The sequence below is a fragment of the Staurois parvus genome, unplaced genomic scaffold (assembly GCF_062004578.1).
Source record: "Staurois parvus isolate SC_StPar_1 unplaced genomic scaffold, SC_StPar_1.0 ptg000530l, whole genome shotgun sequence".
Taxonomy (NCBI): Eukaryota; Metazoa; Chordata; class Amphibia; order Anura; family Ranidae; genus Staurois; species Staurois parvus.
This window is the reverse complement of record NW_028318326.1, coordinates 2,017,156-2,042,369: the sequence shown is the minus strand read 5'-3', so window position 1 is coordinate 2,042,369 and position 25,214 is coordinate 2,017,156. Positions and strand designations below refer to the sequence as shown.

The 25,214-nt window shown below is 40.5% G+C and overlaps 1 protein-coding gene across 5 annotated transcripts in view; it reads left to right on the top strand.

The window, feature by feature from the left end:
• The window catches only part of OSBPL6 (oxysterol binding protein like 6), a 315,980-nt gene that overhangs the window by 278,603 nt on the left and 12,163 nt on the right, over window positions 1-25,214 (top strand). For all 5 annotated transcript variants that reach the window (XM_089690437.1, XM_089690436.1, XM_089690434.1 and 2 more), the window contains 6 exons: window positions 1,553-1,616; window positions 7,290-7,368; window positions 9,259-9,403; window positions 15,622-15,766; window positions 18,128-18,254; window positions 21,411-21,533. In XM_089690437.1, coding sequence (XP_089546563.1) covers window positions 1,553-1,616; window positions 7,290-7,368; window positions 9,259-9,403; window positions 15,622-15,766; window positions 18,128-18,254; window positions 21,411-21,533 — 683 coding nt within the window. The remainder of the gene's footprint in view (window positions 1-1,552; window positions 1,617-7,289; window positions 7,369-9,258; window positions 9,404-15,621; window positions 15,767-18,127; window positions 18,255-21,410; window positions 21,534-25,214) is intronic.

Here is a 25,214-nt window from a genome sequence, read left to right as displayed (position 1 = left end):
CTCTTCAGTTTTAGTAAATCAACCCAGTGTTTTTGTCCACCCCTTTGTTTACCTTTTTATTGGCCAGTGAAACCACTGATCAGCCAATAAATAGTAAGGTAGGATGTGGGGAAAAGCATTAATAATCGATAGCCTAACTTTTAGCTGGAACTCTGTAGGTTCTTGTTACTGTCAAGGCACTTTGGAAGATAAATTGAGGTAAGTACAGGCACCCCTGGTTGTCTGTTTGAATACTACCTACTTTCCTATACTTCATAACAGATACACATTTAACAGGGTGGCACTTTTTATAAGCTCTTTGAAAATCCTAATCAGTTCATCTTCCCTGGATTCCTGCATCTGACTCTAGCTTACTGTACATTTTATTCAATTTCAATATAGATACGCTTTCAATTGTAATACATTTTTCATTTGTAAGCTGTGGTTTCTTTATTTGCTTTTAAAGGAACAAAAAAAATTGTGAATATTTACCTGCGTTTTTTGATACGTTTTCTTGCCAGTAGGAAAGTATTGAGTGCAACTTTGATGCAACTTTACACTTTCTTGCATTCAGTCGTATTAAAGTAGTACAGGGACTTTGAAAAGTTCCTGCATTACTTTGATGCGACTTTGAGTGCCAGAGAATGTAAAGTATGTAAATGTAAAGAATGTAAATCAAAGTCACATTCAAAACTTTCCTATTGGTAAAAAAAAAAAATGCAAAATGCATTAAAAATACACCAAAAATGTGTGTTCAAAACGCAAAGGAAAAATGCATCAATCGTAACATGCATAGAATTGAACCAGGCCTTATACATTACTTTCAGTCTATATCATGTCAGTACAGAATCTTATCAACTTAAGTGTATATTAACTTAAATTTTTCTTGTTTCTGCTAGTTTTTTGTAGTTAGATTTTCTGAGTGAATACGTAAAGCAGGCCTGTGCTTTACAGGTTGGCTTTATTCCCCTCTCCCCAGCAGCACAAACTGACCTTTTGTTAATATCCCAAATACTTCAGTCAAATGTTGAAGGTGAGGAAAGCGAGCCTTGTGTAAACTTTGAGTCGGTCTCTTTGAAGCTGGAAAGGGGGGCATTAAAACAAGCTGGTTACTTTGCTTTGCATTTGAAAAGCTAGATTTGCTGTAAAGGGTAGTCCACTCAGAATGTCTGCTATAGATAAATGCTTGTGGAGCATATCAGCCACAAAATTCATATATTTCTTTGGAATTTCATCACTGCAGAATATTGCATATATATTAAAAAGTAACATAACATATTGGTAATGTAATGGCCACAACTTTTGGGTGAAGTGGGGAGATCCATGAGAAATATAAGAAGCCAATGGTTGATTTTTCTGATTGGGAACAGAAATAACGGTTTTAGTTTGACTGATACTTTAAAGGTTTAAGTGAAGAAAAAGCTTTTATTTATAATGACACCATGTACATTGTATGTGAATGGTCATGACTGTGCTGACTGGTAGGTATTCCACAAGTGGAATACTTTGAGATTATTTTATCTAAAATCCGTTCTTAAGACATTTGACCATAAAACTATTTTTATTTTTTCAGGTTAGCCATCATCCCCCAATTTCAGCCTGTCACTGTGAGTCAAAGAATTTTGTCTTCTGGCAAGGTATGTTTTACCCTAGATTTCCAATTTCTTTTTCAAACAAATCAACTTTGTTCACTTTAAAAAGTCAGCCCACCCTTTATTTTCTGTGTTGGCTGTATGCCAGATGGTTAATTCACTTAGCACATGGGTGTCAAACTGGCGGCCCTCCAGCTGGTGCCAAACTACAAGACCCATGAGGCATTGCAAGATTGACAGTTACAAGCATGACTCCCAAAGGCAGAGGCATGATGGGACTTGTAGTTTCTCAACAGCTGGAGGGCTGCCAGTTTGACATCCCTGACGTAGCAGCATATATCTTTGGGAATTGTGATGTTCTCAGAACTGGCTACGTGTCCCCATTGGTACAAGGACTCTTTTTAGTTGTATCACAGTGCACAAGTATGAGGATGGACAAGAATTCTGGAATTCAGAGGGGAGTTCAAGGGCACCACATCCCAAATGGCAACAAAATGCAGGAAAAGGGAGGAGGGGATACAAAAAAGATAGGAGGAGAATAAATTCCTCACTAATGAAAAGAAAGTGGGCGGGACTTTAAGGGTTCCATCAATAATGAGAAAATTGTAACTAAAAGTACAACATTTATTTAAATCACATAAAAGTCACAAATATAAAAATATACATTTAAGTATCCAAACTTGGTGATGATACATATTCAGTAATACATATCCAGTGCATTATTTCTCAACATGTTTTGCCTAATTTAAGGCTTCTTCAGGAGAATAGGATATAGCACCTACAACAACAAATCATGCTCATTACAAAGTATGCCAATACTTTATTGAACATATTGAATATCCAAAATATATGAATCAATACTAGAACATATATAAACTAGATGTTGTGTGTATCATAGGCACGTCTCAAAAATCACTGAAGGGTAACTTACCAGCAATTGCATAACTGGCTCAATTATACACATTATATGCAAGCCAATTAGTAGGTAGTTTAAAAGAACAGGGAGTCCTTAAATCAGCCTGGACATAAAGACAGCTCAAATGGTTGGTGAAGGAGCCCATAGGCTAACTGCAAAGATATACAAGAAAAGAATGTCAATTGCCACCCAAAATATTCCAAATGTATTTAGCAGCTTGAGGCAAGATTATACCTTTTTAAAGGTAGAGATGTATAAAAAAACAAACTGCTCAATGAATGCTAATTATCACCGCTATACTAATGGCATTACACCAGGGAAAAGAGAGAGCCAGAAATACCGGTCCAAGTAGAACACTAGAACAGAATATATGTAATAAATGTGAGCAAAAAACTGATAAAACCAATCAGCCTACCAATATGAATATTGATAGGGATTATACTGAATTTACCTCAATCATGTAATTGGAAACACCCAAAAGGGGGAGGTGGCAGCAGTTGGTTTACCCTGGTTTGGGCCACATAAGAGCCTAATCCTCAAAGGAGAGACACATGCTAAGAAACAAAAACACCAAAAAGCATTAGTTTGAATAATAGTGGGAAACCTAAAATACAATACCAGCCACCAGCTTGGTTTAGTGTTTTTAAGGTCTCACCACAGCATACTCCAACACCGCAACACCACCTCCCCATCTAATAACGATATTAGGTTAGCTCCTTTAAATATCAGCATCAAACACAAAGAACACTGCAAAGCAAACCAATAGCCACCGCTCAAAAAATACTATAGGCCGCAATAATTGGACCTAATGTTTTAGCTAACTACACTAAAGCTCAATGATGCAAATAGGTGCCATCTAGCGAACAAATAGCAAGATACAGTATAGTAGAAATTGGCCCATCTAAGTTGTGAATGGAAAACTCAATGAACATCCTACACATTGTGAACCAACCATCCATGCGTCAAATATTTAGGCTGAGAACAGTTAAATATCAAAAAATACAATATTCATGAAATAATTACATAATTAAACCAAACAAGAATGCCTTCAATGATGGAGACAATGGTGATGCAAAATGCATACCTGAACGTAAAGGCAAAGAACATATAGAAACATTGATAGATAGCCATTAATAGGACCCGATCCAACTGATATTTTAAAGCTATAAAAAAGGTTTGAAACTTGTAGAATTGTTTTAAACCTGGAAATTTAGTGGCCTGCAGAGTAAAAATCCATTTGGTTTTACGCTACAAAAGAAGACGATCCACCTACCCACCTCTCTCGAGGACGGGGATGTGCTCTAAAGCAAAAAATTGTATTTTTGATAGGTCATAGTTTTGATAGAGGCCTACGTGTCTGCTGATAGGAGTTTCCGGTCTTTTTTGTTTATTAGGGAACTGTGGTCGCGGATGTGCTGAAAAAACATCAGTTTGGTTTTACCAACATAAAATGCCCCACAGTCACAAAACATTAAGTAAACCACACCAATAGTTTGACAATTAACTGAACATCTTGGTGTATAAACACGTCCATTAGGTAGATTTACAACAGTGGCTTTTAACAGGTAATGACAATAATTACATTTTCCACAGAGCGATGTACCCCTTGATTTGGATTTAGGTAAATCTTTTCTAACATAATGACTCTGTACCAATTGATCCTTTCAGGATCTGGATCTACGAAGTGTAATCTGGGGTGAAGGGCCAATATATTAGGAAACCGTGTCATCTGCCTGCAGCAGATACCAAAATTTACCTAAAATATCACACACTAAATGCTTTTGACCTGTAAAGCAAGTAATGACTCTAGTAGTCCAAGGAGTTGATCGAGTATTAGATTGATTAATTAATTGGTACCTGTTGAGGTTCTTAACTCGGTTACAGGCTTTCCTCAAACAGGCCTTACAGTGCCACGTTGTAAGAGGCGTGTCTGTAAGTCTCTGGCTCCATTAGTAAAATCCATGACATTTTGTACAGTTACGTTTAATTCTAAGGTACTGGCTAAAAGGAATGCTCGATATAAATGGCTTAGGATGTGAGCTTGTGGTGTGGAGAATAGTGTTGCCTGCCGTGGGTTTCCTATATAGTGAAGAACCAATACTTCCATCATTATTGAAGAATATTGTGACATCAAGGAACGTGATGTCTTTTTGATCACAGTTGATAGTAAATTTCAAATTAAATTGGTTATTAGTCATTTTAGACATAAATGATTGTAATTCAAAATAGGTACCGCCCCAAATAAACAAGAAATCATCAATAAAACGATGCCAAGTGATTATATGGCCAACCTCATCCTGTAGGTCCTCTCTTGAAAAAAGTATGAGGGTGAACAAGACTCCCGGTACTGCTGGTAGTATGAATAATTCGAGACCCATTCATTGATCTATAGATAGAATGTCTGTTTTTTTGGGGACTGACTCTGTGAGGATCAGTAATGTTAGAAGTTCTCTGTGTTTAAGTACTGTAATGAGTTGGTGTTTGCCTTAGTGTGAATACAGCTGTCTAGGAGAGGTCTATTTCTCTCAGTGCTGGGGGGCTGGTTCACTTCTACTTGTCATTGTTTTGATGAAAAGTCTAGTTGGTTGTCAAGGATCTTGCTGTGTGCTGACCATCCCAAGATAGTCTGTTTACTTGCTGACATTTTCTGCATGAAAACCAACTGAGTTCTTAAGTACATGTGATATTTCAGTTTTGTTACATTTGAATCATTAGACAGCCAAGAGCATAAGGGATAACAAAACCCAAGAGTGCTACACAGAAAAAAACCCCAGTAGAGATTATGTCAGAAAGTAGCAGACACCAATCCTAAGTGGCAGTATACAAAACAGGGTGGTCCAAGTAGCGTGGCCAGGTGTTGCCGGGTTAGTCATAAGTAGTAAAAGATAGAACAGAGGATAAGTAATGAAGTTGAAAAGTGGAAGGTGGGACGTGGAAAGGGGATCAAGAGGGGAAAGCAGAAGGGAAAACATAGAACAAAAGGAGGGGTGGGGAGTGGAAGGGGGAAAAAAGTAAAGGGCAGCAAAAAGGGTAGTGGAATAGGGTGGGGTGGGGGGGAGGTGTAGTCACCAGAAAAGAAAAGGGCCTCCCTCTCCCTGGGAGGATACAGCTAACGAGTAAATCATGCAGAATGCACAAACTCGTTGAGATAAACCTTCATGTAGACAAAATATTGCCAGGGTTTCCAAGACTTTGTGGGAGGGTTGGGATCTTTCCAGCATAGCGGGATACCGACCTTTCCAGCATTTAGGAGCTGGATGGTAAGGCATGCTTTAGATTTCCGAATAGGCTGTTCCGAAGGGTGTAGATCGACAGCAGAAAGCGGTTTGATAATAGCAGTTACTTCCTGCCAGAACAGCTCTATTTTTAGGCATCACTAGAAGATATGGATCATAGAACCATCAATTGAACCACACCTCCATCATGAACTGGGGACCTGAGGAAACATCTGGTGTTCCTTCTTGTGGCATAAGGTCTCAAGCTCGGTAAGAGAGCGATGGATACCAGGGGAACGAGACATTTGGCGTAAAAAGTGGAGGAGTTGGAGGCCACCCCAAAAATCAAGAAGGGAGTCTTTCAACTGTAAGTCCTGCAACAATCTGGGTACAATCCGTCTGGAAAAACATCAGTCAAATGCATGTGTCCACTTCTTTCCAGGCATTGGAAATGCTTGTTATGCACCCCCTTAGGGAAATCCAGGTTCCCTAGAATGGGGATCATAAGCAAGGGAAGTGGGGAGACCAAAGTGGTATGAAAAGCTTCCAGGGAGACCAGGAGAGTACTACTCAAGGAGGGGTGTAGGCAGAGGTCCTTTTAGTATTGAGGATGCAATCCATGGCCTACTCAGGACCGTGCCCTGTGAATCCTCTAGTTCCATAGCAACCCATTGTTTTGCCGAGCCATGGCAGTGCCAATTGCCAATCAACCAATCCAGTTTTTTCTTTTTAATAACTTCAGACATTTCTAAAATTCTGTTTTCGAATTGTAAATATGGGGTACTGAGTGTAGGTTAATGAGGAAAAAAATGAATTTAAACAACTGTGGTATCAGGTTGCAACATAACAAAATTGAAAAAAGTGAAGGGGGTCTGAATACTTTATGAATGCACCGTATATATAACACCTATCAATTAACTTATTTTATCTGTTACCTTTTGGTCTGGCAAATATCCCAATGAAAGCATGTTAGTATCTGTTCAACAAGTGCAAAAAAAATACCTGTTGATCATTCAGAGCTGCCTGTACACACTTTCTGTTATGTCAGGGAGTATAAAGGACTTAGGAGCTGAGTGCATTGCTGACAAACAGGCGTTTTTCTGTACTTTAAAGGAATAATGCATGGAGAAATGGTGCACATATAGCAGAAATATATGGTATGGTTTTTTTTTTTTTAGTTTACACCATGCACACTAATGTTTTTATAAGCTCCTAGAAGCTGTTATTGGCATTTTTTTTTCTGCTCCTAGAAGCTAATTTGTGTTGTGCTATGTGTCCATGCACACTTTTTTAGGTTAGCAGCATTTTTCAAGTTTCAGCATTTAGGAGCAAAAAAAAAATTACGTTTTTGGGAGTGTTTTTCCAGCAGAAAAACCGCTGAACACTTCTAAATGCTACTAAAACACTCTTAGTAGCTTTTTTTCTTACATGTACTGTAAAAACGCTAATAAAATGCTAACACTCCTAAAACGCTACTTAAAAAAAAATGCTTTTACCAGCTTAAAAGAACACAAGTGTGTTCCTTTAGAATGGACTCTGTATTGTTAGATTTATTCCAGTTACTGACTGTTACCTTTTTGCTTTCAGACATCAGATGGAAAAATAAATTTTGGGGAAAGTCCATGGAAATATTGCCTTTTGGAACAGTGAATGTTATCCTTCCAAAGTAAGATGTAATTTTTATACAGCGATTGGCGGATTGTGAAAAATGTGATTACCCATAGTTCATGTTCATAGGTCATATTTCCCAGACAGACTGGTATGAAGTCTAAAGACTAGCTGCTGGCCCAATCCACTGAATAATTGTACCTTCCTTCATCCCCTCCATATCTATACAGGTTAATTGCAAATCCACCTTTATATCATAGGAACTTTGCTTTTAACTTCAGTGTATTTTATTCCTTCTTTAAGTTCTAGTATCACCCCCTCACTGTTGTATAATTTTGCCCACTTGCAAACATTGTAATATATGTTACTGCCATGTATGCAGTGTATTATGATGCTAAACGGTATTGTTTTTTGTGTGTGTATATTTTGTAATGTTTTTATAATGTAAATGTTTCATATTTATCACTAGGTGCTAGCAGGTGCTCTATGCTCATTTTCTGCAGCTGTTATAATCATAAAATATTTGTGGCCCCCCCCCCCCCTTTTTTTTTCCTGATAGCAAACAGAAATGCCATTTTTAGTCATTTAATGAAGGCTGACAAGAAGTATGTGTCAGGTATAGTGCAGTCTTCTGGTTCTAGTGGAGACGAAGCTAAGATTCTCTTATGGTTAAAATATAAATGTAGTCCGCCTCATCTGAAAGGGGCCTTTTACTTTATTAGATTTTTTTTCAGATCCCAGTTTAAAAAATGTAAGATTCTGTTGATATTTTGTTTGTTGTCAGATCTGTGAATTATTATTCATGATTCTCTGAATTGTAAACTTGGATTTCTAAAATTACAGTGAATACAAATGATGCGCTGTGTCACTAAATTAGATGTGTTTTAGTTATATGTATTACAATGCAAATGATCATAATATTGTCAAAAATAAATGAGATGTGTGTAACAACATCATAAATCCAAATACAATTGAAAAAATAAAAATGCAATACTAGTTTAACACTAGTATTATGTGTTTGTGAATGCAAAAAAAAAAAAAAATATATATATATATATATATATATATATATATATATATATATATATATATATATATATATAAATGTAGCCCTGGCTTCAGTAGCCTCTTCCCCTGCAGTAATTCCTTTTAGTTTTCCAGGTTGAATGACAGTCAGCGTCATTCAACTCAGAAGATAGAGGACATACTGTGAGTGCAGTGTTTCATCTACCCTTTGAGGTGGCATCACCAAGGTACCCTGCATTCACAGCATTATGATGTGGAATTTGTCAAGATGCCATCACATTAGCGCCATTCTCGGCATTCAAGAATGCTTATAGCCAGAACCAAAGATAATATGCACATCATTTGACTGGCATGAAAACTTCTAAAAAAAAGTACATACATACATACACAAACACACAAATACTGTATATAGATCATAGGTTTGATGTTACATGTTTTGCTCACCACAATGAGATTTGCATCTCACAAAGACTAATAACACTAATTAAAATCTCTCTAAACAGTAAATGGGTGTGAGTTACGGGCTACTTAAGCAATCGCTCTTCGTAAAAACCTGGTTCTTGATCTCTAGTCTTACTGTGCTACCAGATGAATTTTTATAAACTAAAAGATGAAAATTGCAAAATTATATAGAAGCATTAAATTCCTGAAGTTGGATGTGACCAGTGAGCTGTTCTCACTCTCGTAAAACACGATTGTGTTTTGATCTGCTTTTATGAAAGATATGATAAAGCAATGTAATTTAATTGTATTTTATTGTCTAGGTTACAAGAAAATGCTATGAAAATCACCTTAAACTTTACAACCTTACACTAGCAAACACTGCTGGGAGTAAAGAGGATACTTACTACATTAGACAACAGATGTGCATGCAAGGAAGTAGCGCAGTTCTTTTAAAACTGGATGAACTTTTTTCTTCCAGGTACGGAGATTGTTACGTCTGGAACAAAGTTACGACATGCATACACAACATCCTAAGTGGGAGGAGATGGATAGAACATTATGGTGAGATCACCATACGGAACACAAAGAACAGTGTTTCTATGTGCAAAATGACATTTATCAAGGTAAAGAGATCACTAATCACTGTAGTTCAGGGTTTGAAAAAGGCTTGTAAACACTTCTAATAATTCAGGAGTAATCCTAAATCAAGAGATCTTATGCACTTTGTGTACTGTAAGAATGCAGCATTCAATAAATCCGGATACAAGAAAAAGTATTAGTCAAGAGTAATACCATACACTGCCCCTCTGTATTAGCCTATGGGGCTTATTTACTAGAGCAGGAGAGTGCAAAATCAGGCTCACTTCTACATAGAAACCAATCGGCTTATAGGTTTTATTGCCAAAGCTTAATTGAACGAGCTGATTGGCTTCTATGCAGAAGTGTGACTGATTTTGCACTCTCCAGCTTTATTAAATAAGCTCCTATGTGTCCATGCAGTGCTTTTCCACAGATTATATGTACTGCCCTAGGCACATGAAAATTATGATAGTCTTTTGTACAGGCTCCAACCCCTTTTGTGGCTGTTATCTTCAAAATGGAAACCTGTATATGCCACTGGAAGCAACTTCCTAGCTGCTGTATTTGAAGAGCTACCATATTAAAACTAGTATCATGGCTTCCAGATGCTCCATAAACTGGTTTCTTTGTTCACATTGGGTGATACTCAGATCCCTGTCCTTGACTGCTCTCATGATACAGTTAAAGTGGTAGTAAAGTCTCCAAAAAAAAAAAAAAATCAATCTTAAGGTTAATGTCGTAATGTGCTAGTATGGGGGCTATTTATAAAAAAAAAAAAATGCTTTGCGAACGTCTCATTATTCATGCAGACATCACAAATATACCTGTAATATTTGTAATGTCAGTTTCTATTTGTTGCCTTTCTCAGGGTGAATTTAACATTCGGTTATAGAATACTCGACCAACAGAGAAAATTGCCTAGTGTTATAATTAAAGTACATTCAACCAGAAGAGGAAATAATATGAGGGAGACTTTTGTACTGTATATAAAGTGTATGGAGTTTTTTGTACTCCCCACTAGGAGTGTAATGAATCACCTGCTGCAAAGAATGAAAGGGCTCTCAAAGTCTTCTAGTCAACTGCAACCGCTCTTTTTTTCGATTGGGACCAACAGTTAGGGAACGTTACAATGTTGGATGCTCTGGTAGTGCTGTAGGATTTAATATATTCTGATCTATGCATTTCCTCCACTGGAACTTTTTAAAACGTTTACTGTCCACTTAGGATTGCGACTGAGAGTATTTCAGTCATCCTGATTGCCCCAGGTTGGCCTTAGAGACTGTGATATGCCAACCCTGTTTGTCAGCCAATGTTCTGTGGTCTCTACCACAGATCTTAATCTTAAGGACCAATCTTACACCTGCTTCAGATGGTGACTTTGATGGCCTGGCTGTTAAGATGCTCAAGTTCTGAAAGAATCAAGTTCTGGATTCTATAATCCTCACCATATTCAAACCCCATAAATCTTTACATGGAAGTTCACTAGTTTGATTATCTGGGTGTTTCCCAATGTGCTTTTCATGTGGAGCCTGTTTCTTTCCTGCAGTTTGAGGTAGAACAGCCCTTGGTTCTTGGCACCGTCAAAGGTCAGGTGACATATCCCTTGCGTGTAAGGTAGCCCTTCTTGTGGCAATCACTTCAGTCAGAATTTTTGAGTTATCAGCATTTTTCAGTAAGGAACCCATTTGATCTCACAAAGCAACAAGCTTGTTTGTTGAAATGCCCCTTCATTCAAGCCTGTACACCACATCAAAAAAATTGGTGCCGTGCAATGAAAATGAAGCATGTCTACAATTTTACACAGAGCACTGCACATCACTACTTTTTGGTGTGAATGGGGCACACAGGAATTGTTTTTTATGCTCCTCGAGTTGATCCAGTGCAGATTAACACAGGTCAGCACACATAGTGTGAACAAGCCTATAAAGTAAAAAAAAAAAAATACAATCTGTGGGGAAATACGTTAGTTCAGTAAATATAGCTACCTCCTCCCCAGGTTCCATCTGCTGAACCATCATGACATCATCATTCTTCCAGTAGGATTTCTGGGGAAATCTAAGTATCAAAAAAACTCACTATAAGATGCTCCTGCATTGTGCTGGAGTGTCTTCTAATGAAATTTTAAATACTTGGCATTCTCTGGTATCTCGTCGGAAGAATGGTGACATGGAATCCTTCGATAAGGCAGAGGTAAGATAAATATACTGTATATACTAGTTTTCTTTCTGTCAAGTATTTTTTCATTTTCAATTCTAAGGCTGCTATATATGATGGGTGAGGGGCCCTTATATATTAAGCAAAGCTGCAAGGTCCACTTTAGGTAGCTATCCCCCTTATGCGCCTGGATTTCCGAGGGTGCATTCTATATTGTAGTAAAAACAGAGCGCAGCAGCCCTAGTGCAATGAGGCCTTTTATAAATGGATAAATAAAATCAAAATCCAATGCACTTACAAGATTACACCTTGTGCCAAGCTCAAACACGGGCAACCTGGAGTCCTTCTTGTGTGCAGTGAAAATGCCAGATAGATGATCTATCAGTTTAGCGCTTTTCTCCCTGAATTGACATCAAAAGCAGACTCTGTGGATAATAATACAGAGAAGCGTGGAGCGGTTGCTCTCCACACTGACAGATCGGCAGTAACATTGGGTGCCCATGCAGCTGTGGAAAAAGCCAGCATCGCTCTATGCACTCAGGGAGACCACTAAGGATAACGTGAGGCCATTGGCATTTACAAGGTTGCTAGGACAATGTGTTTCAGGGGCATGGCCTCCTTTTTCAAGTCTGTACAACAACTAGAAGAGCTTCCTTCTGCAGCTGAACCAATAAGCAGTGCAATCAACTCTATACAAACCAGTAGTATTACCGTGTTTGCTTATACTAACCACAGACCTAATATATGTAAATAAAAATATATAAACATATATATGTCTTTGTACAATAAATTAATTTCAACTCATATGCAGTAAAACTAATAGAAGAATAAATTAAACATTGTACAATAACTTGATTATAGAAATGAAAAAGAAGTATGAATTAGTAATCTCAAATACAGTAATCAAATGTCATTGGTGCAACAGCTTGTTTACATTATGTGTTTTATCTTTCCATTCTACATTGTGAGCAGTATGGGGGGACCATGATAGACTTTGTCATTACTGTTGGATGGTGCTGGAAATTCATATTGATGTGAAGATGTAGAATTTTCCTTGTTTACCTCTCTTTCTACTGTAACATACAGGATCGCTTCTGCAGTTTAGTTTGTTAGCTGACGACCATAAGATCTACACAGACTGTGCAATGTGATGTCCTGTATTTCACTGCTTATTAGACGCAACATATGAAAAGAAATCACTGCACATTATACAGAACACTCATTTTCCTTATAACCTCACAAATTGGTTTCCCTTAGTCCAAAATTTGCTTTATGAGAAGATGATATATCAGTGCTGATTATGTGCCGGGCTATCCTGGAACACATTGCCATAAACGAAGCCTTCTAATAATGTCTAAAAGCATTGTTCAGGCTTGATTTTATACAGGAAATGTATGTATTTCAAATGATGTATTATTACCATATCTGTGTCAAGTTATTCTTCCATGTAATTTTATACAAGGTGTTATCAGGCTGAATAGGATGTAATGATGATCCTTATCATGTGGTAAATGAGTAACACTTTCTCATAATGTCAGTAACAAAGTAATAGAGCCACACAAAGACATAACTTTGCCTTAGCTCTTAATACAACATCGCTAACCATTTTTGAGTCTTGAAAATTGTGGCTAGTTAGGAGCTTCCCTATCTATTGACACAAAGTGACCACTTAAAATGTGCTCAAAGGTATTGCACATGAAAGACATTAAAACAGCAGGTTGATGAGGGTTAACATTTCATGCCGAGCTGTGTGTCTATATGCACCGATCAGCCTTAACTTTATGATCATTGACAGGTTAAGTGAATAACATTGTTTATCTTGTTACAATAGCTGAAAGTCAGTGGGATATATTAGGCAGCAAGTAAACATGTTGTCCCTGAAGTTTATGTGTTAAAAGCAGAAAAAAATGGGCATTGCAGTTTGTTGTATATGGAGTTGCATAGCCGCTGACCCGTGTCCACAGCCAAAAGAACCTACAATGAGCATGTGAGCATCAGAACTGGACCACGGAGCAAAAGAAGGTGGCATGGTCTGATGAATTGCATTTTCTTTTACATCATGTGGATAGCTGGGTGCATGTGCGTCGCTTACCTGGGGAAAAGATGGCATCAGGATGCAGTATGAGAAAACAGCATCTGTAACCTCAATAACCTACAGTATATAAAATATACACTGCTCAAAAAGATTAAAGGAACAATTTTTGTTCAGAGTATAGCATCAAGTCAATGAAACTCCTGGGATATTGATCTGGTCAGTTAAGTAGCAGAGGTGGTTGTTAATCAGTTTCAGCTGCTTTGGTATTAATGAAATTAACAATAGGTGCATTAGAAGGGTAACAATGAGACGACCCCCAAAACTCGAATAGTTTTACAGGTGGAGGCCACTGACATTTTTTTCCCTGCTCACCTTTTCTGACTGTTTTTCACTATTTTTGCATTTAGCTAGGGTCATTGTCAGTACTGGTAGCATGAGGCGATACCTGGATCCTACAGAAGTTGCGCAGGCAGTCCAACTCCTCCAGGATGGCACATCAGCACGTGCCATTGCCAGAAGGTTTGCTCTGTCTGAGACAGGCAGTTACTCTAGGAGAGCTGGGCAGAGCCGTAGAAGGTCCTTAATCCATCAGCAGGACCAGTATCTGCTCCTTTATGCAAGGAGGAACAGGATGAGCACTGCCAGAGCCCTACAAAATGACCTCCAGCAGGCCACCGGTGTGAACGTCTCTGACCAAACAATTAGAAACAGGCTTCATGATGGTGGCCTGAGGGCCTGACGTCCTCTAGTGGACCCTGTGCTCAATGCCCGGTACCATAGAGCTCAATTGAAATTTGCCATTGAACACTAGAATTGGTAGGTCCGCCATTGGCGACCTGTGCTTTTTACAGATGAGAGCAGGTTCACCCTGAGCACGTGACAGACGTGAAAGGGTCTGGAGAAGCCGGGGAGAACGTTCTGCTGTTTTGCATGATCGTTTTATTGGTGGGTCATTGATGATCTGGAGAGGCATAACCTTGGAGGGCACCCTGACTGCCATTGGGTGTCGGGATGAAATCCTTGGATGCATTGTCAGACCCTACACTGGTGCAGTGGATCCTGGGTTCCTCCTGGTGCACGACAATGCCAGGCCTCATGTAGTAAAAATATGCAGGCAGCTCCTGGAGGATGAAGGAATTGATACCATTGAATTGCCCCCATGCTTGCCTGACCTAAATCCAATAGAACACCTCTGGGATATCATGTGTCGGTCCATCCAACACCGCCAGGTTTCACCTCAGACTATCCAGGAGCTCAATGATGCCCTGGCTTAGATCTAGGAGGAAATACCCCAGGACACATCCGTCTTCTCATTAGGAGCATGCCCCATCATTGTCAGGCATGCATACAAGCATGTGGGGGCCATACAAATTACTGAGTACCATTTTGAGTTGCTGTTAAAGACAACCCTGATTATAATATGAAAGTTGAAGTCCAGCTTTACTTACCGTCTTACACAGTTGTACAGGCTCCTCTTCTGCATTGAAATAGCCTCCACTGGTTTCACTGCACACTGTAAGTATATAGCAGTATGAACTGGAAGCTGCAGCAGGTCAGATAGAGATCATCTCATTTCTTGGCTGGAGGTCTTCCATCATCACCCAGCCCTTTCTCCCCAGCCTGACAGTCCCTGGTCCTTCACAAAATCTGTCTATGCTATATAGAGAAGCAAGGAGACCTAGTGTGGATATCACTGTGTCTAAAATAAGGTGTGTGATAGAAATGAAAAGGTTTTGTTTAATAATTTCATTAGCATGTAAATGAGGGAGGGATAGGACAAAACAGGGAAGGCAATTAAAAACAGAATAAGCTTCATCTTCAACTGTGCAATCACAGGCAGTTAGAGGGCCTGCTTTGCTAGGGAGGAGCTGTCAAAGTCTTTGAATATTTTCATGCTTAAAAAATTGGTAGAAAAACTACTGGTTGATTGAATATCAGTACAGAACTGGTTAAATTCTTGATGGATTGTGAATTTACTTATCTTTACTTTTTAATATTTTTTTTTCTTTCTGATATGTTTATTTAATTTTCACTGAGTATTTTAGTAATCCTTTATACTTAATCCTTTAACAGGGGAATTATTGGAGCTCCAGTGTAAATGAAATCCATGGAGTGGTAATGGATCAAGAAGGGAAGGTTGTGCATCGGCTCTTTGGGAAGTGGCATGAGGCTCTGTACTGTGGAGATGCTCCTGCAGCTAAATGCATATGGAGGCCAGGTACAAGTTTGGTAATTACAACCTTGCGTGGCTTTGGGCTCATCCCCTGACAGCAGTTAAGGAACTAGTTTACCGTTAAAGGTTTTCATGGAGGAAGAAAGATTTTACAAACTACCTATTTTGGTGTCCTTTTAATAAACCGCGATAATGCTAGCTTTATCATGGCTTATCTTTTCTCTGCACATCGCAATGGGGTCTCACCGCTGTGCTGAAGCCGTTGAATAAACAGCCAATTTGAATTTGAGCTCTGTGAAGAGACATCAATATTATAGGCAGAGAACAGAATGTGGGGAAAGAGTTAGAAGCTGCACAGCCCTGTCCAATGTGAGGAAACCTATGAGCCACACTGAAGGATCAGAGGCTATTCCTCAGAAAAAACCTCATAAAAATGTGACTGGCTTCTGCCCCGCTGGCATGCCGTGTATCACAATCTCTCTGTACAGAAGCAGCTGTCAGAGGAGATCTCTGGTTCCCGGGCACTGAAACAGGCATCATAGATCTGCTAAGCATAGATTCTACAGCTAACTTCAGATCTTCAGTTGCTGCCTCTGAAATTGCTGTTTCCACCCTGCTGACATTGGATAGCCCCCCACCCCCATCCACCTCAAGCTGACCCAAATTACGATCTGGACATTTTTTAACCGCTTTAGGACCACCCTGTAGCAGATATACTGCTACAGGGCGGCACTTGTGCGCAGGATCGTAGATTTATACACACGTCATTTTGCATTTCTGGGTTGGAGGCGCGTGCGCAAGAGCCCTACGCGCACCGCCATTCGCAGCCGCAGATGTCAATCACCGGGTCCCGGCCAGTAATTACCCGCTGGCGCCCGGTGATTACCGAGCATCTCCGACGGGGAGGAAGATTATTTTGTTTACAAACAATCTTCCTCCCTGTCTGCTCAGGATGGCTGTGCACATTACAGCCATCCCGAGCAGTGTGCTTACAGTGAAGAACACCCCCCCGCCCCCTAGTAAAAAACTTCCAGCACACAGTTAACCCGTTGATCACCCCTTAGATTAAACCCTTCCTGCCCAGTGTCATTAGTACAGTGTCAGCGCTTTTTTTTTTTTTTTTTTTTTTTTTAGCACTAATTACTGTATTGGTGTCAGTGACACCAAGTTAGTGCCCCCCAGTATCAGAATGTCCACTGCAGTCCCGCTAAAAGTAGCTGATTGCCGCCATTACTAGTGGGAAAAAAAAAATCCCATTATCTATACCGCCATTTGTAAGCGCTATAACTTTCACATAAACCAATTCATTTATACATATTGGGATTTTTTTTTTTTAGCAGACGTAGCAGAATTTGACGAAATTTTTTTTTTTTTTAAATTTTACTGGACATGTTCAATAGCAAAAAGTTCAAAATATTGTTTTTTTCTCAAATTTGTTGGTCTTTTTTTGCTTATAGCGCAAAAAATAAAATTCACAGGCGATCAAATACCACCAAAAGAGAGCTCAATTTGTGGGGGGAAAAAAAGGACGTAAATTTCATTTGGGTGCAGCGTTGCATGATTGCGCAATTGTCAGTTAAAGTAACGCAGCGCCGTAACGCAAAAAATGGCCTGGTCATAAAGGGGGGTAAATCCTCAGGAGGGCAAGTGGTTAATAAATAATAAAAAAAACACTGTGGAATAACATTGCATCACAGTGCACATGCACACCAGCTCTCCCTCTCCTACAGTTATGCTTGATTAATGTCAAATTATAACTTCCTGGCTCTTTTCTCAGTTTTTTAGCAAAAAAAAAACCTTTATCACAGAGTCTGACATGGTGATAAATTGAGGGGATTTTCTTTGTATTTATCACAGAGAAAAAAGCCTTTTTTGTGCTTTTCACCATTTATTCTACAAATACATTCCTATTACCTTGTCTGTACGTATCACCAAGAATTCATGGTGAAGAGAAGGAATGAGAAATCCCCTGACTAATCCCTATTTATTAAACGCCATACTAGGGACTTATCACCTTTTAATAAGTGGAAAAAATCTTTTCACCAATTATCACCAGCTTTTCACTGTTTATTAAGTATACACCTATATGTTAGCAGTGCAATTCATCTGAGCAGTGACATCAATACTGCATAGTGAACGGATGAAGGAACAAATTGCAGGTGTTCATATAATACATCTGATGTATATCCTGACTATCAACATCAGATATTTATATCACCAGCACTGTAGACAGCGGAAGACATACAACAGCCTTGATAGTAACATTAACAAACTGGCCCGCTCTTACAGCTCACAGCAATAACACAGCCCAGTAATGATAGTTTTCTGTAAGATATGGCATTTCAGTCTGTACCTCACCAATGACCTAAGCAGCATATGATAACTTACATTTTTTATATTTTTCAGGTTCAATGCCAAGTAACTATGAACTTTATTATGGCTTTACAAGATTTGCCATTGAACTAAATGAACTAGATCCAGTAATGAAGGATTTCCTTCCAAAAACTGATGCAAGGTTTCGGCCTGATCAAAGGCAAGTGCTCATTTGGTAGTGACAAGTCCATCAATGCTAATCTTCCCATGACATTGATAACCAGAAAATGAAATCACTTTGGGACATTGACATGTAGTCTCCCATTAAAGGGACTGTTATGAGAGATTATGGAAGGCTACCATTACTGAACTCTCCTTTGAGAATGCTAGTTCTCTGACTGTCATTGTGATGCTTTGACCTCAATGCTGTCTGAGTCATTGACCCAAAACATGAACTCAAACACAGCCAGGCATCTAGTATTTTCAGGAGGCCAGCAACAGCAGCCCCCATACTTCTTTCTGGAAAATGTCACGTTAGGAATAAGTGCCATTTCAGTCTCTTCTATTTTTTTTTTTTTTTTTCTAAATTGTACGTGACTCATGATTAAACACCTCAGTTACCTAAGGTATGAGTTTTGCTGATACACTGTCTTCAGATGCAGTTTATTGCCTAGCCCTCTTCATGTTGGCAAAAATGGGTCGGTTCCATCCCCCTTACCCTGCAGAACAGCCCTCTAATAAATGAGAACCCCCCTCTGTTGTTCTTATTTTGTCCTCACTCCATAACTGTCCTACTTAAATTACCTCCCAGATTGAGTTCTCCTCCAGGAAACCCTGCTTTATTAGTGGTGAAGCTTTCAAAAGAGCAGTACCGTGGATGCTGGGGCTTCAAAAGTGAGTGACATAAATTTCTGGCTGTTGATGACTCTGGTATTCCAGTGTATGCTTACACAGCTTTACTGTGGCTGATTTGTACAACTGAGACATTTTCTTCCTCTCCCAGCTCTATTCTGTGGTTGGGTTCCCGAAGTACTTATTCTGATACAGTGTTCCTGCTAACCAGAAACAAATTTGTCAGTGCCTGTCTTCTGGATGACAATTTGGCATCATCACACGTATGAAGACTATATCAATATGAGACCTAAGATGTATCCAAATTGGTTGGTTGGACCTGTTTGAGGACTCCTTAGTCGTAGAAACTGAATCATCACCTATGCAAGTGTCCCAGGCCTGGGGGGCACACTGTCCTCTCTTCATGTATCATTGAGGCTTTCAAAATGGCAGCTTTGTTTTCTCCTCCTGGAGAAATTACAGTGCGTTCAGCACTAGCAGTCTTTGGTGTCCTCTGCTTCCTACATAAAGGTGGTGTTTAAAGCTGAAAGTTGGAGGTCTACCAACAGGTTTATCTGTCCCTACAGATTGGATCTGGCAGCAGGCCCTTACATGTCTTTGGGCCTTTGCTGCTGTTAATGGCCTTCACAGCTAAATAAGATTTAAGGAGCATCATTCTTTTGTTTTTGGTGATTTCCTGTTAGCTACATTCCATTGTATGCTGACACGAGGAGGGGCAGGTATAAGTAAAATTATGTACTACTTACCGTATTATTCCTTTGTGACCCCCTTTTCATGTCAGCATTATCCCCACCTTAGTACTGTCATGAGTAGTAGGAACACCAGGGGTGGGGGTGGGGGGTAATTAGGGCACATTTTTTGACTAGTTAAAGGGCTGTCCTGTGGGGGGAAAGGGGCAGACCCATTGTATTCTGACTTAAGAAAAGTTATGGCAAATAATGCATAACAATTTTCCTAAATCCTGCAGTGGCTGCTCTTTTCCACCACTAGAAGCTGAAGGGAAGACCAGAGATGAACTTTGTATTGAGCTGAATGAGTAGTCTGTCTTGTGTTCCCTTCACCTCCCTCTAATGGTAGCCCAGAGCAACTACAGAAGGAGGAGAGGATGAAAACAAACTGCTGTCATTTGAAATTCAAGTTAGGAGCAAAAAACATACACTATATTGCCCAAAGTATTGGGACACCCCTCCAAATCATTGGATTCAGGTGTTCCAATCACCTCCATGGCCACAGGTGTATAAAATCAAGTACCTAGGCATGCAGACTGCTTCTACAAACATTTGTGAAAGAATTGGTCGCTCTTAGGAATGCAGTGAATTCAAACGTGGTACCGTGATAGGTGTCCACCTGTGCAATAAGTCCATCCATGAAATTTCCTTGCTATTAAATATTCCACAGTCAACTGTTGTATTATAACAAAGTGGAAGCAACTGGGAACAACAGCAACTCAGCCATAAGTTGGTAGGCCACGTAAAATGACAGAGCGGGGTCAGCACATGCTGAAGCGCACAGTGAGCAGCAGCCGCCAACTGTCTGCAGAGTCAATAGCTAAAGACCTCCAAACTTCGTGTGGCCTTCAGATTAGCACAACAACAGTGCGTAGAGAGCTTCATGGAATGGGTTTCCATGGCCGAGCAGCTTCATCCAGACCTTACATCACTAAGTGCAATGCAAAGTGTCGGATGCAGTGGTGTAAAGCATTCCGACACTGGACTGTACAGCAGTAGAGATGTGTTTTCTGGAGTGATGAATCACGCTTCTCTGGCAATCCGATGGACATGTCTGGATTTGGCGGTTGCCAGGAGAATGGTACTTGCTATTGTATTGTGCCAAGTGTAAAGTTTGGTGGAGGGGAGATTATGGTGTGGGGTTGGTCTTCAGGGGTTGGGCTTGGCCCCTTAGTTCCAGTGAAGGGAACTCTTAAGGCGCCAGCAAACCAAGACATTTTGGACAATTTCATGCTCCCAACTTTGTGGGAACAGTTTGGGGATGGCCCCTTCCTGTTCCAACATGACTGCGCACCAGTGCACAAAGCAAGGTCCATAAAGACATGGATGGCTGAGTTTGGGTTGGAGGAACTTGACTGGTCTGCACAGAGTCCTGACTTCAAGCCGATAGAACACCTTTTGGGATGAATTAGACCGGAGACTGCAAGCCAGGCCTTGACATCTGACATAACCGCACAAATGCGCTTCTAGAAGAATGGTCAAACATTCCCATAGACACACTCCTAAACCTTGTGGACAGCCTTCCCAGAAGAGTTGAAGCGGTTATAGCTTCCAAGGGTTGGCCAACTCAATATTGAATCCTACGGACTAAGACTGGGATGCCATTAGAGTTCATGTGTGTGTGTGTAAAGGCAGGCATCCCAATACATTGGCAATATTGCGTACCTGTGGCAAACTGAGTATTTTAACCTGGTTGAAGAGACAAACAAGAAATAAGGATATTTACTGAATATATACTACTTTAATAAAAATCAGTGATTTAGATCCATTATTTAATTTATGAATTGATACTGTAGATTACTTGAAGAAGGGAATGTTGAAGCTGCTGGAACAGAGAAGCAGAGAATAGAAGAACTACAGAGAACCAGGAGAAAATACCTGGAAGACAACCATATAGAATATACGCCAAAATATTTCCGGTAAGTTAATTACTGAAAGAAAAATTTCTGCACATTGCTATATGATAGAATATTAAAATAGCATTCATGAACTGTATGACTGTCAGAACTGAACAAGAGCTGGTCCTTTGGTAAGGTTTAGAACCCTCACCCTTAGGTTTTAATAAATAGGCGTAAACTGCAGTGTCAACACAAAATGTAGCAAGGAAGATGTCTGGATGAAAACATTCATACTTCCACAACTGTATGTCTTGTGGCTTTTCTGGGAGGTCCTCAGCTGTTTTGAAGGAAATGGGATTCCCTATAAGTTCTTGAGTTGAGCTCTACAAGCTGCACAGTGTCTGCATTCAGGGCGGCTCACCTGCACAACTTTCACATTAAGATGAGCATCTGTGTGAACGAGGCCATAGACTGGGGGTCAGCAAGCAGTTAATTGCGATCAACCGGTCGACCGCGGGGCTCAAGCTGCTCAGTGATTGGTTGCTAGGCGGTCCTAGCAACCAATCACCAGCTTCATATTATGAACTCCGGCAGCTCTCGCTCCCGCCTTCCACCCAAAACTGTGCCGTCTTCTGATCTCCGCTCTGCTCTACACACACTGGCAGGTAGGAAGTGCTACCAGTGTGTGTAATGTGAACGGGCCAGGGAAGAAACTAGGGGGCAGAAGAGACACTGTGGGAGAGGGGGGGCTAGAGGAGACACTGTGGGAGGAGGGAAGGAGACACTGTGGGACTGTTGGAGGGTGGACAGAGGAAGCTACAATGGGGGGATTCTGATGAGAAAAGGACAGAGGACACTGTTCTGGGGGATGGGGAAGCATAGGACACTGTTATGGGGCAGGGTAGAGAACACTACAGAGTGTGTGGAGGGGGGGAGGTTGATGTGAAGGGGGGTAGAGGAAACTGGTTTGGGTGGTACAAGAGATATGCGGTAGGGAGGATGTAGTGTGGAGGGGGGCAGATGACACTTTGGGGAGGGGGTACAGGACACTACTGTGGGGGGAGGGTGGCAGGGGAATGCCTAGTTACTAGGGACTACCTAGTAACACCCCCTGCCTTCCTTGGGGATCTCTGGTTTACTCCATGTTGTCCAGGCACAATTTTCATACTTTTAGCTCTGTATGCCACCAGAATAAATTAAAACAAAACAATCCAAATGAATCTGAAGTGCAGACTTTCAGCTTTAATTCAAGGGGTTGAACATAAATATCAAGTACAAATTTTAGGAACTGCAACCATTTTTATACACAGTCCCTCCATTTCAGGAGCTCAAATGTAATTGGACAAATTAATATTAATATAATCATAAATAAGATGTTCATTTTTAATATTTTGTTGAGAATTCTTTGCCTGAAGTCTGGAACCCATGTACATCACCAGTCAATCCCAGTAAAGACTGGGTTTCCTCCTTTCTGATGCTTTGGGAGTCTCTAACTGCAGCTGTCTTCAGTTATTTGTTTGTGGGTCTTTCTGCCTTTAGTTTTGCCTTCAGTAAGTGAAATGCATGCTCAGTTGGGTTGAGATCAGGTGATTGACTCGGCCATTTCAGAATATTCCCTCCTCACCGGCCTACCCCAGTGCAAACTCTCCCCGCTTCAGACCATCCTGAACTCAGCTGCCAGACTCATCCACCTCACCAGCCGCTCCACCTCTGCCACCCCCCTCTGCCTCTCCCTCCACTGGCTCCCCATTGCCCAACGCATTAAATTCAAATTGCTCACCCTGACCTATAAGGCCATTCACAAGACTGCCCCTAACTACCTCACCGACCTGATTCCCAGGTACCACCCTACCCGTACCCTTCGCTCTTCACAGGACCTCCTTCTATCTTGCTCCCTGGTCTCCTCCTCCCACACACGACTGCAAGACTTCTCCAGGTCCTCCCCCATCCTCTGGAACTCACTACCCCAATCCACCAGACTGTCACCTTCCCTCCTCACCTTCAGGCGCTCCCTGAAAACCCACCTCTTCAGGGAAGCCTACCCCACCCTCACCTAACAGCCGCTGCCCTTCCCTCCTCCTACCACTCCATCCCCCACAGCCATTTCCTCCTGTACCACTACCCCCTCCCTCCTAGATTGTAAGCTCGAAAGAGTAGGGCCCTCTTACCCCTCGTGTGCTGTTTGATGTTACTGTACTGTTTCATGTATTGTCCCCCCCTCTATTGTACAGCGCTGAGCAAACCCTTTGGCGCTATATAAACTAGATAAATAAATAAAATATTCCACTTATTTTCCTTCAAAAGCTCCTGGGTTGCACAGTGTGTTTTGGATCATTGGATGGCACTTCATAGAACAGATGGACAATCAACTTTGCTGCATTTGGGCTGACAATATATCTCTAAACACTGCAGAATTTATCTGGCTGCTTCTGTCAAATCATCAATGAACACCAATGACCCAGTGCCACTGGAAGCCATGTATGCCCATGCCATCACACTGCCTCCACCATGTTTTACAGATGACATTGTGTGCTTTTTATCATGAGTTGTTCCAATTCTTCTCCACACTTTTTTTCTTCCTGTCATTCTGGTACAAATTAATCTTTCATCTGTCCAAAGAATGTTTTTCCAGAACTGGTCTGGCTTTTTTAGATGTTTTTTGACAAAGTCTAATCTGGCTTTTCTATTCACGCTTACAAATGGTTTTCACCTTGTGATGAACCCTCTGTATTTGCTCTCATGAAGTCTTCTCTTGATTGTAGACTTTGACAATGATAAGCCCACCTCCTGGAGAGTGTCCTTCACTTGTCTGGATGTTGTGAATGGGTTTCTCTTTACCATAGAGAGGATCCTGCGATCATCCACCACTGTTGTCTTCCGTGGATGTCCATGCCTTTTTATGTGGCTGAGCTCACCAGTGTGTTCTTTCCTCAGAATGTACCAAACTGTTGATTTGGCCACTCCTAATGTTGCTGCTATCTCTCCGGATTTGTTTCATTTTTGAAGCCTTACAATGGCCTGTTTTACTTGCATGGACAGCTCCTTTGAACGCATGATGTAGGTTAAAACCAATAGATTCCAAATGCAGATACCACACTTAGAGTCATCTCCAAACTTTTTACCTGCTTAATTGATCAAGAAATAATGAAGGGGTAGCCCATGAAACCGTTTTTGATTTTTGATTCAATTGTCCAATTACTTTTGGTCCCTTGAAAAAGGGGAGGGGGCTACTCTTTATGAGCTGTAATTCCTAAACCATTCCTCCAATTTGGATGATTCAAATTAAACCTGAGAGTGTGCACATTCAGCCCATATCTATTATATAACTATAGCTTGAATATATTTTAGTAAATACCTGAAAAATAAACAAAATCATGCCTGTGTCCAAATGTATATGGACCTAACTAGATCTCAACCTCTGAAAGGTTGCCTACCCCTGCCATAGACTATCAATTTACATAATCACACTGATAATTCATTAGCCAATAGGGAGGCAGCTAACCCAGGAAGCTGTAGAGCAAAACCAGGAAATGGTAGTCCCCTTTATGGCTATCAAGTATAGCAGGTGTGTGTGTGTATTAAAAGACAGAATTACAAGAATGATAATGGTTATGACAGCTTAGTAACTGTTAGACAGAAGGATATGTTCTTGTAAGGCTGGCCATAGATGGATTGTTTCCCCCCCCATCCACACAATCAAGGTGGGTAAAGGAATTCTCCCCACTGAAACATTGTATTCTGACAGCGGAACCCACCACTGTC